A 16447-nucleotide genomic window follows, 5' to 3' on the forward strand; every position below is an offset into this window, starting at 1 on the left:
AGTCTTCTTTTGTATTAATGTGTATCGGTTAGTGAATTGTCTTGGGACCTTGGTTGTCCTTTGCTTTTATCATTATGTTAGTTTTGTATGGATATGATGAGGGTGCTAAGAGGGTGTCAACCTAGTTGAGATACCCCAGTGCGCCTCCTGGTCCTTAGTTTCTCTTGCTCTTTGTATAACCCTCTTGTACTTTGAGCATTAGTCTCTTTTCACCTTATTAATAAAGAGGCTTGTTTCCTTTCAAAAAAAAAAAATCTGAAATTTGATTGAGTAAATTTTGTAATTTAATGATCTCATCATCCTTTAGCAACCAGCGAAATACAATAGACCATGAGGAGGAAGACATATCCCAATGATCTGATACTAAACCCTTGGGAAGAGAGCAACCCAATAAAGTCTCGAGTAACAAAAACTCAAAGGTATCAAGTGGTCCCAAGGATCCAAACAAAAAGTAATTCTAGCACCATTACCAAGCTTAAATAAAGCCAAAGCATCCACCTTCAACCATGTTCGAGAGTTACTAATCCAAGAGCTTTGCAAACTAACAACACTCTCTAGCCATGTGCCAATTATAGGTGTTTTTTCCATGTATGCTTGTACCAACCCGACTCCAAAAGGAGTTATCTTCATTGAAGTATCTCCATTCCCATTTAGCAAAAAGTGTCAAATTCTTTGCTTTAAGGCCCCAAAGTCAAGACCTCCATCAAGCTGAGATTTTGTGACCATGTTCCATTTCACCAAATGATTAATCTTGCTTCCTTTATGTCCTTTCCGAAAGAAGTTCCTCGTAATTCTCTCCAATATAGATATTACTTTCTCTGGCATTAAGAACAAATACATATAGCAAGTGGGAAGGTTAGATAAAACAAACTTACACAAAGTGGCACATGCACCCCTAGATAAGTTGAAGTTTATCAATCATCGGTTGCTAAAATGAAACACGTTTACGATACCCCCGCTTAATGGCAAACCGAGATAAGTAAAAGGCAAGTGTTCAACCTTACAATTCAGCCTAGAAGCTGTGGACAACAGCTTGTTTTCTTCCACATTGACTCCACACAAAGCAGATTTTTCCCAATTTATCTTCTGTCCTGAGCACCATTCAAACAACTCAAGAGTTTACCTTAGCTTATTCAACATTCCATCATCATATTTGCAAAAAATAAGAGTGTCATCAGCGAATTGAAGAATGAAAACATGAATTTGGTCTTTACCCACAACAAAGCCTTCAAACAATCCATTCTCGTCAAGCTTAGCTAAGAGAGCTCCAAAAACTCACTAACCAAAAGGAAGAGGAAAGGTGACAAGGGATCCCCTTGACGCAAAAATCCTTCTTCTTGGTCTTCCATTAATGAAAACTGAATATCTAGGGTTCTTAGCACAACCCAAGATCAATGAGATCCAACGAGAATCAAATTTTTTGCAAATTATAATCTTTTCAAGAAAGACCCAATCAACACGATCAAAAGCTTTTTCTAGATCCAATTTAAGGATCCACCCCTTTTTTTTTTCTCTTAGCTCAGTATTCCTCCACCACCTCATTGGCTATTAAAACTGGATCGAGCATTTGTCTCCCCCAATAAAAGCACTTTGAGTTAGAGCAATGGTAGTAGGCATTACCTTCTTCAATCTTACAGCAAGTACCTTTGCAATTACCTTATAAATTGATGTAGTGAGGCTAATTGGCCTAAAGTCTTTAACACAGACAGCATCTTCTTTCTTTTGAATCAAACATATGGAATTCTCCTGGATTTGACAAAAACTCAACAGTAATCCATCAGGCCTTAGGGCGTTACCCTTACCGAAAGCCTTCAATGCCAATCTAATTTCAGCTTCTCGGATAAACTAGCAGTAAGCATAGCATTTTGATTTAAAGTAACACAATGCCAATCAAAATTTATAGGAATGTAATGAATCCCTGAAGATTTTGTGTACAATGACTCATAGAAGCCCAAAATTAGGCATTCAATCTCACAAAAGAAATTGGTCAGTACACCTTGATCATTTAACAATTCTGTAATCAAATTCTGCCTTTTTCTAGCTGCTAAAAACCGATGGAAGAAACCGGAATTTTCATCTCCCAATCTAATCCAATTTAACTTGCTTTTCTGGATTAGATTCCTTTCCACCGTTCTATACAAATTCACCAAATCAGCCTTCAAGGATATTCTGGTATCAAAATCTAGTGAAGAAAGACTACAATTTTCAGCCATGGCATCGCACTTTTCAATTTCTTCTATAATCCCCTCTTCCATTCTTTTTTGCATCACTTCAAATTCAACATGCCAAACTTTTAAAGCAGCCTTTACCCTTCTCAATCTTGCACTAAGAACAGAACCAGCCCAGCCATTGATTCTACTTCCACTCAAAGCTCTTTTAATGATTCGACAACATTCCTTATAGCAGCCAACTCCCACAAAAGCGAAAGGGTGAGGGTCCCCAACTCAACAAACCGGCCTCCATCAACAATGGAAACTGATCAGAAATTGTACGAGCTTTCCGGTTAACTCTTGTGTTTTCAAACGCTTCATCCCACTCTTTAGTAACAAAAAAAACGATAAATAAGAGAATGGGAGACTGAACTAACTTCACGTGACCAAGGATACCTCCCATTTGAGAGAGGTATTTCCATAAGATTGGCTGATTCTATAAAGTTGTTGAACATCCTCATACCTTTTGTAACTCTTCCCAAAGGGAATCGTTAATGAGCCCAACAGGTTATGTTAAAATCTCACCCATACACCAAGGTTCCAAGCAACAACAGGAAAGGGAGGATAGTTCCGGCCATACAAATCTCCTTTCTTTATAGTCATTCGGCCCATACACATTAGTGACCCAGGAAACCTTTTTGCAAACCATTGTGCATTTAACTGATAAAGAGTAGCCACAAGGTCAAGATACCACCCGATTTTCCAAAGGAATCCACATAAGTCCATCCAATGTCTTTAGAGCTCCTTTGATTCTTGGATTAGAACCAAGTCCGAAATATGTTAAAATCATCTCTCTTTGATTCTTGGATTAGAACCAAATCCGAAATATGTTCTTTAAGAAATCTTTTAAGACCCAATCGTCTGGGTGCATCCCTGAGTCCTCTTGTATTCCAGGAGACAATCTTCAGGCCGAGACTAAGAAACAAAAACTCAATTAACTCGTCAAACAAAGCAGAGTCAGCCCAATGTTAGACCAGAATCTTCAACTATGGACTTCAAATTTGATGGGATTTCGAAAGGGTGCAGTGGAGAAAAAGAGGAAACACCCGCCTTACCACTTTTCAAATCAACATCATTGTTAAACAGAGCATTGCATTCATCCCCAAAACGGGCAACTTGCTCTGATTCCACTTCAGCCCCAAAACACTGAATCTGCACTGCTTATACTAAAAGTGGATTTAATATCGAATTCAATATTCTTCTTTTGATGAGACGTTGAAGGTTTGCATAGGGTAGAGTTAGGGATATTGAAAACAGAGTGTTGGAAACGTTTAAAGGAGGGAGGGGAGAGAGAAACTGACCTCTTGGAAAGATCAGGAACTTGAGCATGGACACAACGAGCCTCCAATAAGTTTAGGTTGGTAATTGCTACAATTGACTTAAATATCGACTTCTTTTTCCTGGAGAAGTGCTTAGGAAATGGCTTCGGTAGTCTCGAGAACTTTTGTGAAATAGAGGATGGCTTAGAAAGTTCAAGTGTTGTATCCTTGTGTTAGGATCCCTCTTAACAAGAACAAACTCAAGAATATAAAGAACAAACAAAAAAAACTGAAAGATGGAATTATATTGCAATATCATGAAGAAATTACTATATACCTCAGCACATTTTAGAGGGCTGAGGAATCCTCTCCCAAATTCCTAATTAAGAAATTCTCACAAAAAATTCTTCTCTTTCTCCAACCCCTCTCTTTCTATTTGTACCAAAAACACTTAACCAACTTACTAACTATTTACTAATATGCCCCAACAAATAACCGTACTAATATTCTACTAATAATCCTATTATTTATATAACTAGGGGTCTTACAATACTCCGCCCTTCGAAGACACATTGTCCTCACGGTGTGCTTACAAATTACTTTCCTTCTCACACTTCTAAAACACGGAACCCACTACCAGCTCTGTTGGAAGAATTTGTCTCTCTTTAGCCTTGGAAATCAATTGGACTTGAGTCATTTCACTTGCATTCAGCCCATTGGACAGCCCAATACCCCATAGACTTCCATAATCTTCCTTCTCCTCACTAGGCACGTGACCATCATTAACAACTTTTTGGACCACAAACCAGTTCAGCCTTTGGGCCCTTTCACCATTTCTTTAAAATTACCCATGAGCTTCCGGCCCCTCCAGCCCATATTCCAGCTCCTTTTCTGCCATTCTAACAAATGCGCCTCAATGTCATTGTTAAATTCAAGCCTACTAAGCCCCCTTCGTCTATTTTTATGGATCTTCACGTGGTTAATTTTCCATGTTTCCAGCACCTCCCCTCTGGTCCAAAACCCATATTCCCTTAAGAATTCCACTTCCTTACTTAAACTAGGTTGCCCATTTGAAGATTGATGTAAGCCGACGAAAGGAAATTGGAAAAAAAAAAAAAAAAAAACCTATTATTTTATTAATTTAGAACCCAGCCTCTTAATTTATGGGCAAGGTCAGTTATACAGCTGGAACTAGTTACCTAGGTAGTTGGTTAAATAACAGAAGTAACAGAAATTTTAAAAAAACAGACTAAGTATTTTAAACTAGATACATAAAAAATAATTGGTATCAGAGCTTTTCTTTAAGGGGTCCTAATAATGGCTCACTTTGTCCTTGGTCGTCCTAAAACTCAAGGTTATTAAAGACAAATAAACACAAATAATCTTGTAATAATCCAAAGGTTATTAAAGTCTTCTCTAACCCTTCAAGGTTCTTTTGCACCCAAAACAAACTATTGCTCTGTTTTTCCTTTAAATAAACAGGGTAAGAACTCTGTTTTTTCACCGTCTTCTGATTATGCAAGGAGATAACATTGCTGGAAGGTCCCATTTTGTTCGTCAAAACTTCTGCAAAGCTTGCTTTCTGGATTTTTGAGGATGGAGAGTGGATGCAGGTTGCTTGTAACTTGCAACTACTTGAAGGATGTTGAAGCTCATTCATTTGAACAGGGGATTCCAGGGGGCCATAAATACCAAAACTAACCATTTCTTTAAATTCTTGCCAATCGGATTTGCCATCTCCATACAGGATGTGGATGTTTTTCCTTCCTCCTGTTGAAGGCCATACCGTACACTCCACAAACCACCGCTCTTTGTCACGAAATTTAGCAAGACGAATAACACATTGATCTACTCTTTCCTTAAGTAAGAACTCAAAAGTTGGACTACTCAAAAAGCCTTTTCAAGCTGGTGTGGAGCCACTGTGCCATAATCATTGATAAGAAAACTTTCTGACCTCTTTTCATATCTTCCACCCAAAAACCATTACCATCTTGCCACATGCTGAAGAAACAGTCTAAAATGCAACAACATTTTATCTCAATTGATTCGGAAGATGAAAGGCCAGAGGAAGGTGAAGACAACAGTAAGAAGGTGTTCGGATAGGGAGAAGTAGGTTGGAGGAAGATGAAGGCTTATCGGCGATGGTTAGAAGGTGATCGGACAGGGAGAAGTAGGTCAAAGGGCAAGGTAAAAGAGGAGATAGGAGAGAGCCCAGTCAGTAGTCGTTCTTCTATTTCTTGTACTTTGAACATTAGACTCTTTTCATTATATCAATGAAAATTTTTGTTTCCATTAAAAAAAAAACAAAAAAAACAAAAAAAAAAAAAAAACCAATTTTACTCCATAATAATCAGAGCATTATCAGCAAACAAAGGATTGATAATAACTTTGGATTGAAAGTACTCTTCTAATAATTTACTAATCTCCTTCCAATCATTGAACACAAACAACCTTGATATAATCCATAGATTACTGAAATCTCCCTTGAAGATGTCATAATTCTTCTGCATGCAAAATGAATTCCTCCTCTATGGGGTTAATGCTCTCAAGGTGAATCAATCATTCGATATCCTTTGACTTATGAGAGAAAGGAATGGAAGAAAAGTAATGAAACCCACGATCCATGATTTCAAACAAAAAAGTATCCCCCCAAATCTTAGATAGGTCGTCCGAGGGTTCGCCACGGTTCTAAAACACAAGCTTGTGGTCGAGGATTTCTCTTCACATTTTCCATGCTCTATTTTTTCGATAGTGAAACAAAGGATTGCGAGTTGCTTTTTTTCTTTACTATATCCACATAGCTAATATTGTGACCTTTTAAAGATGGTGGCTTTGAGGGTAACAAGGTGACCTGAGAAACTTCCAACGTCTTCCTCTGCGAAGTATGTCGTACAACAAGCTCGCTTTTCTTCAAGAAACCATTAATCATTCCCAAAAAGGATTGCCAACCCTACTACAAAGACCCTACTAGAATATGAATATAGAATCGGCCCCCTGAAACCAGCCACACAATGCATCTGAGAACCAAACCGGAGGTATCTTTCAACTTGAAAGCCTTGTTGCCCCTGCGATCATTTCTTAGAAAATAACGATTACTTGAACCCTGAAGAAGCTCTGTAATTTGCTCCACAAAGCAATGAAAATGTGTCTTCGATAGAGGAAGAACATTGTTGACTTCCATACCTTCAATATAATACCAGTCTGAGTCAAACCAAATGCAGAAAAAAGAGCCATTCACCTTGTAGCTTTCCACTTCCATATCTTGCACCAAAACCGAAAGAGGGGAGATTGCTGAAGATAGAGTCGTGAGTGCTTGAACGAGCTAAAGGAGCGCTGACGAGAAAAGCTACAACAGGAGAGGAAGGAAGAATGGGAAGAGGAGAGGGGAGAGGAGAGAGAAGATAGAAAACCTTCTTAGATCGCTGCAACACCTATTTTTTTTGTGCTTTGATTTAACCTTGTAGGGTATTTGAGTGAAGGAGCTCACCTTGGCCTAATTTTCAAGTACATGCTCTTTTTTTATATAATTATCTCTTTTTTTTTTCTTTTTTTTTCTCCTTTTCTATGAAGGAGTTATTGCAAACATATTGGAGGGAGGAAAAGAGGACAATAAAGTTCCTTGGTAAATATGTAGAGTTCAATAGCACACTGTTGAAGTTGGTAGAATTGAATTATTTGATACCATGTTGTTTGTGAAGTATGTGGACCAAACAAGGGGATGATTATTTTAACTAATTCCACCCAACTCAAGTGAAATCCAACCTAATAATCAAGCGCAAGAAATTAAAGTACATATGAAAAATGTAGAGTTGACAACACAAAGAGAGGCATCAAACTGAAATCTTCTATGCACTTCTCTGGCCCTCACTTCTCCATTCTTCTAATTCTCAACTCCAATCCCCAAATTCTTTTATATAGAAAATACTTGAAACAAATGAAGATTACAATGAATGATCAAAGGTTAGAATAAGAAGGCATCTGGAGCGGTGAATTGAGTTATTATATCAAGAGTTGTTTAGTTTGGAGAGTTAATTTGTTTGTGGAGTTAAATATCAATGTTTAGGGTGCAAAATTATTTAACCAGGAGTTGGAAACTAGTATGCTTACTTTTATTTTGCTACTTTGTTTTTTTATGTACTATACAATTAAAGTTACACTTCAATCAAAATTTTCAATGGTACTTTTATGAGAAGATGCATAAATTACATAAAATCAGAGCCTTCCACATAAGTCATGTACGTATTTGGGGTGTATATAAAGGCACCAAAAACCGATCCGACCGACTGAAACCGACCAAATTAAGGTTGGTCGGTCGAGGCTAAGGGGTCGGTCAGTTGGTATTCGGTTTTCCTATAAAAAAATTTGCAAAATCAACCAACCGACCAATATATATATTAGTTTTTTTATTTTTTTAAAAAAAGAAAGTAAAAAAATAAACCCACTACCACCAACCCAAACCCAAGCCTACTACTTTAATATCGATTTATTATTTTTTTTTTATGTTGTCTAATTTCCAAACCTACTACATGATTGATTTAAATATGTTGCCTTTTTTAACACAAAAAAAAAAAAAAAAAAAAAAACACTGACATGTTTGGTCACCGACCGACCGATGTACACCTAATACAATACCAAGAAAAATTTAAAATGCTATGCATCTGCTATATAAAAGTATCCCACTTGGGAGTTGAACACAACCAACAGGTGAAATGCTATGCATCCGCTATAAATCTGAAAATTTACCTTGACCATTACCCCCTGTATTTAGAAGAACTGTGTTTTGGGCAAAATCACTGCAAAGAGAAACAAGAGAATTACTATCGTAATTTTCAAAAGAGAAACCAAACTTTCATGGGAAAAATGAATTAATAGAAAACGAGAGTAAGAGAGCCCATCAGACAAAAAGAAAGTACGGTGTATACTTTTCCAAACATAAGAAAGAAAATGGGTTCTGTTCACTATAAAAAAAAAAAATTATGTTCAAGTTATCTGCTTAACGAAAGCAAAACTCTTAGGTTGTCTTGCATAAGTTAATAACACATGTTTATCAACGACGAACATAGATCTCTAAAAGATATCTCCTAAGTGGAACATTTGTAGGAACTTTCGGTTCACACAAGACTTGTCATCTACCTTAACTTGTTCAAGACCCCCTACCCCATCATCAAATAGATCATTTTGAACTTCATTTTCAATTTGGGTAGAAGGTTCTGCCAAAGAAATTGTGTTCGGTAGGGGTAAGCATGACAGGCTGAAAAATCGAGCCGACTGACTGGAACTGAGCAAACCAACGTCGGTCGGTCGGGGGAGATGGAGGGTTCGGTCAGCTTTGGTTTGCAAAAAACAAACTGAGAAGCAGTCGGTCGGGATTGTTGGGTTGGTCGAGAACCGACCGACCAACCAACTTGTAATTTATATTTCTTATTCATTCACTTCATCTTCAATGTTGGTGCCCAGCCCAATCACCTTCATCACCGTCCAGCATCCTTCCACAGCCGCAGCCGCAACCCGTGTCTTTCCAATCTCCACCTCCCATCTCTCTTTGTTTTGATTTGTGACTTTTGAATAGTCCTTCCCAATTTCCACCCACCTCGACAACAACGGTGCATTCATGAGTATTGGGCATTTCTAATTTAGTTGTGTTTGCTTTTTGTCCCTTTTTTTCATTTAAGGCCCTTATGACTTAGTTTTGTATTTGTTTCATGGGTATTAGGCACTTTTGGTTTGTGAGTATTTACCATATTTGATTTAGAAAGTTAGAAACTTTAGAACTTAGAAATGTTCTGTTTGCTATATCTTTTTGAGGTCTATTGGCCATTTTTTGCTTCTCTTTTTATTGTAGAAAGTTAGACTCTTCTGATTTAATCGTGAACTAGTTGGTTGTGACTTGTGATAATTGTGAGATTGGGCTAAATGGCTATTTTATTTTGATTGTAGAGAAAATATGGCTTCAGTAAATGTAGAAGATATTGATACTTCAAAAAAATCAGCCGAAGAAAAAAAATAAGACTACCATTGAGGTTGAATCAGAAAATGATGAAGCTCCAAATCCACCAAAAAAAAAAAAAAAAAAGCAGAGGACTGTGAAACAATCTATGGTTTAGAATCATTTTGAGAGGCTAAAAGGTAATCCTAAGGACCCTTACGCTAAATGTAAATATCGTGGAGTTATTTGTGCATGTCATTCTAAGCAAAATGGTATTGGGACTATGAACAATCATCTGAAAAATTGTCAAAAGTACCCTTACCAAAAGGAAAAGATATTTTCTTCCAAACATAAAGAGGAAAACAATGCTCATGATTGTAGTTCACTTGTATGTGAGTGATTAAATTTGGAGACTTGTCACAAGCCTTTGTTTGAAATGATAATTACAGATGGTTATAGACTCTCCTCACTCCTCTCTCATCTCTCCTCCCTCATCCCCTCTCTCTTATCCCTTAGTTTTGGCGGCCTCCTCCGTTCCATTCAGCTGTAGCTCCGGCGACTACTTTCATCAGCATCTCAGATGATCAGCATTTTTGTGCATGGCGAGTTGAATTCGTCTTTCTCGTGGAAGATGTGGAAGGTAAACAGGTTGTATACTTATCATCCTAAATGATGGAAGGTTTGAAAGAGAATTTTCACAAGATATTAAAGGACAATCCTCAAGATTTTTCTTCGAAAAAAACAAAGTAGATCGAGGCATCCACCGTACTGCAAAGTTCAAAGCAAAAAAAGGTTGGTTCATTGAATATGGTTTTTGGCCATCTTCAAGGGGAAGAATGAATGTACAATGAATATACATATTCCAGCAGGTGGAAATAAACAGGGGTGGCATTCTTTTGCAACAATGATTTCAGAAAGTCTGGAAATCGTCCCACACATCCCTCAAACCTCTCACTTCAATGCACAGCATGATGTAATTGGATTGAGGGTAAAATAATAAATTTAGAATTAGTTACCTCTATCACACACTTATTCTCTATAAATAGAGAACCCCCTCTCTTGTATGGACATGATTTTAATCATTGGAATAAAAACTCTCATTTGGCTTACATCAAGTGGTATCAGAGCTCCAAGAAACTTGGACCTGATGGCGGGAAGAAGGCCTACCAATAGTAACCCTGTGACAACCCTCAAAGAGACGGAACAAACCACCACCATATCACCAAAGGTATTGACCCGATGCTTGCGGCCAATCGAAAACACTATGGATGATATCTATCATTTAGCTAAACGCATGTTCTCAACACTCGATCAAATACAAAACGACCTTCGTTCGCTACCACGAATTGGAGAGACTCAACCAAGAATCAGCAATTACCTTCAAGAAAGAAATGGTCTGAATTTACAACAACAAATTTCACTAAGAAACGTCCAAGATCCATATTTTTTAATTTCAAGAACGACCAAAATTTCTAGATCGCCAACGACGACATCATAAATACAGTGTTGACTCCAACGAGGAAGACGAGGAAAATGAGATTCAAGTTGAAGAAGACAAACCGAGTAAAGAAGATGAAGAAGAAATTAACTCAAAGAAGTGGGAATATTCCAATATAAACTGCAAAGAATAAGAAATCACATGTGGGAATGAAAACAGCAAAACTATTTCTAAATTGGAACTTACACAACCTAATTTGGAAGTGAAAATCGACAACAATGAAGAAAAGGGAAACAATCGAATTAAAAGATTTGAATATTCGAACGAAATCGTCGGCAACACAAAGGAGGTCAGTTCAAACATTCCGATGAAAAAGGAAGTAGAAGAAGGTCGCATGGCTGAACCGAAAGTTCCAATAAAGAAGGAAGGAGAAGGAAACCTCATGGTCAACAGAGAAAATCATCAGAAGCTCCTATGCAAACCGTTTGCAATTGGAGGCAAGATGCACACTCCATTCGCAGTCATACACAAGGAAGAAGAAGAAGACGAATCAACTTTGCGAGGTGAAGGGTTTCGCGAAATTTTCACCCAAATTTCAAACCGATTTCACAATTCTCCCACCCAGCTTCTTTTTCTTGACCCGACTCATCGGTCCACTACCTACTTCCTAAAAATTGGGATTTTTTAACCTATGACCCAAAATCAAACCCAACCCCGATGCCAATTTGAAATCTTTGAAATCCATCCTTTTATCATGAAATCTGCATTACAACCCACACCCAAATCCATTGAAATACAAAATCCCCATCCCCAATTGACTCTTCTTCAAACTTGCAAAGTGGATGTTTGTACATTTTCTAAGGCTTATTGTTTTATTTTTACCTTCATTTTTGCTTTAAAAAACTCAAGAACGGGTTTTTTTCATGGGAGGGATAGAATAGATGTAATTGGATTGAGGGTCAAATATTAAATTTAGAATTAGTTACTCCTATCACACACTTATTCTCTATAAATAGAGAATCCCTTCTCTTGTATGGACAAGGTTTTAATCATTTGAATAAAAACACTCATATGGTTTACATCACAGCAGCTCGAAGACTCTCCAAGTGACTCTCAGGTAAAGAGTCAATCAAAATCATATGTTGAAGTTAAAATCAAATGATGTGATGAACACTCGAGCAAGATAAAAAACGTGCACTTCCATAAGTCCCTCCCTCAAGCTTCGTCATTTTGGGTCAAGAAGGAAAAGGATATTCTATCTGAATTTCAATTCCATGCTAGTAGTAACAAGATTGATGGGGTTTTACTCTTGGGCTGAAATTGAGACCACTCTTGAAGACTTCTTTCAGGCCTCCATTGTAATCAATCCATTTCTGGATGATAAAGCTTTAATTATGTGTAACAAGAAAACTGATTCCAAATTTGCAAATGGCCAATGGGGCAAATTCAGGAAATTTCGTCTTAAGTTCAAGCCGTCCAAGTCAGAACATTCTCTTCCAAAGGTCGTCAGCAGCTATGGAGGTTGGATTTCCATCAAGAATCTGCCACTGCCTTTCTGGAAAATTTCAGTTCTTGAAGCCATTGGGCATTATTTGGGAGGCCTTGACCAAACATATACACATACCTTAAGTCTTTTAGATTGTTTCATCAGCATTAATTAAGGTGAAATTTTTTAGAAAAGCTTACTTATAAGAATAAGAGTAAAAGGCTGAATCCTTGGTTTTCGCCTTCTACCTTCCATATGTGAATCGTTCTATGAGGTTTAACGAGAGGAAAGCTGACCCAAAATTATGAAGAGGAATGTGTTGGAAGATTCACGATAAACCTCTTACTAGGAACTAAGGGGTTGTTTGGGGCGCTGAGATGATATAGAATGTCTGGAGTTCTGATGTTTGGGGAGTTCTGATGTCTGTGTTTGGGGTGTAGAGTTGTGTTATCTGAGTTCATATGTCAGTGTTATCTGGTTCAGTTCTTTGTACTCTAAAATAATTCGCCTGTATGAACACTATTTTTTTTAATCTTATAATTCAATTACAGTATCGATTCAGTTGTTTGTATTCAATTATTGTCTTTTAAATAATTCTTTATTATTCAAACTCAGTCAAAATTTAAGATTAATCGTAAATAGTCAACGAAATACCAACATTTAAAAATACGAAATTTAATTCTAAGTCAGGGATGAACATACCAACTCTTTTTCTAAAACACTTTTCCACTTTTTAATACTATATATATATATATATATATATATATATAATTTTCAATCATGACTTGAGTTTTGAAGAGAGTCTTCAAAAGTAAGACAAATAAAAAATAAAAATAAACAATTGAAAATGGTATATAAAAATAAACAAGTGAAAATAGTATTTATAAATTTAATTTTTAAAAATTATCGAGAACTAAAAGGTTATGAATGGTCAGTTATTTTCTCATATATATTCATAGATGAGTTTTATGTTGAGGTTTTATAATGGGCTTTGGCTTTTGAATAGTAGATTTTGAATAAAAAATAAAATAAAATAAAATAGTAGATTTTGAATATTGATGGATTTTTTTTTATTTTAGAAAAATTGTGTACAAAGATTTAATTAAAAATATTGTGATTTTTTAATGGGCATTATACAAATAAATAATTGATATACTAAGCAAATAAAAATGAAAACTTGAATGACATAATTTATAGATAATAAATTATTAATATACTCTATCATAGGACACTGGAGGAAAAAACAATGTATGTAAACTGAAGGTAATAAATAGGTACATGGAACTAGATTGAAATACCATGATTTCTTAATAAAATGGATATAGTGGGAAAAAAATTACATCCGAAGTATAATGAAATAAAGTCAAGAAAAGAATAAAAAAATAAAAACGTAAGTGGGCCATAAGAAGGGAGGAGAAAGTGATGATCGGGTATGAGAAGGGAGGAGATATAGGAAGTGGGGATGGAGAAGCTAAGAGAGTTGTTAAATGAGGGTTACTATGCACATGTTGAAGGAAGTGAAAAGGGGAGATGATATATCAATGGGTCAAACAGTGATATAGGGGCTATGTCTCTCCCCACATATAGGCCCCCAAACAGGCCCTAAAGGTTAAACGAGCTCTTCACACTGCAATTGAAACTTCTCAAGGTCAACAAGTCAAATTTGTTGCAACTCAATTCACTCCATAACAAATGGTGATGGTCAAAGCTAACCGTGCCACCGTCCAGCCAATCAACTCCATCTTGTTCATTTGTCCAAACAAATAAAATAATGTCTTCCTTTTCGTCCCTTAATTGTTCCTTAAAATATAATTTATAAAAATTAAAAATTAAAATATATATATATATATAGATAATAGACTCAAGAGCTACCGACCATATGACTAGTTGCTTAGTATATTTTGTTCTTATAAGCCATGTGCAGGAAATAAGAAGGTAAGAATTGTAGATAGTTCTTACTCTATCATGACCTGTGTTGGTAACATCAAAATTTCCTCTTTCTTAACCTTATCTAATTCATAAATGTTCCCAAATTATTGTGTAACCTTATATCCATTCATAAACTCACAAAAGAGGAAGATGATTGACAGGGCTACAGAAAGCGAAGGTCTTTATTTTTTTTCGACGAATAGTCAAACTCAAACAAAGAAGCATAAAGCAACTCCTGCCTTCAAACGACATCTATTGCCATAGCCAATACGGATAAATTTTATTTGTGGCATTTTTAGAATAGGGCATCCCAACTTTGTTTATTTCATACTGAAACCTAATATTTAATTTGCTTTTAGTAATGTATGCCAAATACAAGGAGTGACCCGCTAACATCAGTTTTAGTTTATCATTCACGAACAAAAAAAAATACTCGAAATTAAAACATTAAATTTTCTATAGATCCAGGATTACTTGTTTTTTAAACGGAAACAAAACTTTTCATTGATATAATGAAAAGAGGCTAATACTTGAATTACAATGAGACGTAATAATCCATGTAAACTAGAAGCCGAGGGGATCAATAGGTGTATCCAAATATCTCACACTGTATGCAAGATTCTCAATAAAGAAAATTATTCTTCCATTTTTACCCGGTTTGATCTTAACAATGATAAGTTATAAGTTGATATAAAATGCATATAAGTTTATGCATCTTCTCATTTTATTAGTTATAAGTTGATGTAAAATGCACACAGGTTTATGCATCTTCTCATTTTATTAGGGAGAGGGAACAGAGGTAGGCAAACAAAATACCTGACACAGTCAAGTAGCATAAAAATTACTCCAACGTTCTCATTATGACATTTGAGCACCCCAATGAGAGCCTCCCTGGCTGAAGCTAGAACTTTATCATTTGACGAGTAGACAAGACGTACTAAGGAAGGTAAGAACAACGTAGGTTCTGCAGCATAAAATTAACGAAAAAGAACAGAAAATAAAAATCAGTGATAAACAAAATGACAGAAAATGTTGATCCTCATTAATAACAAAGGAAGCAGACAAGATTAACATTTGGCAACAACCCAAGTAGTCGAGCATTATTTTGTATGGAAAGAATTACTGTATAAGTAGCTCATTATAGTTCTCTATATGGCTTAAATCAGGGTTTTCCTAAAAGAATATCTTTATTTCATTAATCAGCTGCATAGTGTTGTATTCCTAAACAAATATCATTCAGAATTTGATGCACCACATCATAAAAAGATAAGAATTCATCAACATGCTTTCCTTTGTGTCTATAGATTTGATCTCTTTTTTTAAAAAGGAAACGAGCCTCTTCATTAAGATAATGAAATGAGACAATACAAAGCGAGAATAACAATACAATGAAGAGACAGAACTTTACTTGATTGGATACTAGGTTGAAGTCTCTTTAGCACTCTCATCATTTCCAATACAATCCAGACAATCCAAAAGCTAGATTCCAAGAATAAATAGGATCCGATACAAGAAAATATATGATCAGAAACGAAACGGTACAAAACTCATAAACTAAAAGTAGACGACTACAACAAAGTATAGCCTGCATTAAAAGGCAATGCTAACAGAATAAACTATAGTGAATGGAAGATGAAAGCCTTCCGATTGAGACTGATGTCTTGGATGGAAAAGTCTTCGAAAACTTTGGCAAGGGAGAACCATTAGGCTTTGCAACGAGGCAGGGCGGGGCCGGAGATGCAATCCCATGGGGATTTTTAATCTCTGTCCCACCCCATTCCCCATTTTGAGGAGTCAGGGTCAGGGTCGGGAAATCCCCGTTCGGGGATCGGGTCCCCACGGGGAAAAATTCTCCGTCTATTATTTTTTTATTTTTCATTATTTTTTATTTAAAATCAATAAATTTTTGTATTTATATTAAAATGGTACACCTTTTAGGTAACAATTTGGTATTATTATTATTCTATTTATTTAAATTAATAATAAAAAACATTTTAACAATTCTTTGTTTTAAAATTTAATAAAAAGTTTAAAAATTAATTTTATAATGAAATGAAATTTTAAAAAAATAAAATAAAATAAATAAAAGAGAAAACAAAAACAATAGCTTTAGAGCTACTGTTATATATATATATATATATACAAATATAAGTAAACATATATACACATAAATAAATATACGTATTAAAAAAAATTATT

At 35.8% G+C, this 16447-nt stretch overlaps 1 protein-coding gene across 7 annotated transcripts in view; it reads right to left on the minus strand.

The window, feature by feature from the left end:
- Positions 1-16447, minus strand: part of LOC120073376 (ARM repeat superfamily protein) — an 80756-nt gene that overhangs the window by 37785 nt on the left and 26524 nt on the right. For all 7 annotated transcript variants that reach the window (XM_090312106.1, XM_090312105.1, XM_039026199.2 and 4 more), the window contains exons 12-13: positions 15065-15212; positions 8213-8262 (exon numbers count right to left, since the gene is read on the minus strand). In XM_090312106.1, coding sequence (XP_090168232.1) covers positions 8213-8262; positions 15065-15212 — 198 coding nt within the window. The remainder of the gene's footprint in view (positions 1-8212; positions 8263-15064; positions 15213-16447) is intronic.

This window comes from Benincasa hispida, chromosome 3 (genome assembly GCF_027475165.1).
Source record: "Benincasa hispida cultivar pf3 chromosome 3, pf3_genome.v1.1, whole genome shotgun sequence".
In the NCBI taxonomy this organism is placed as follows: Eukaryota; Viridiplantae; Streptophyta; class Magnoliopsida; order Cucurbitales; family Cucurbitaceae; genus Benincasa; species Benincasa hispida.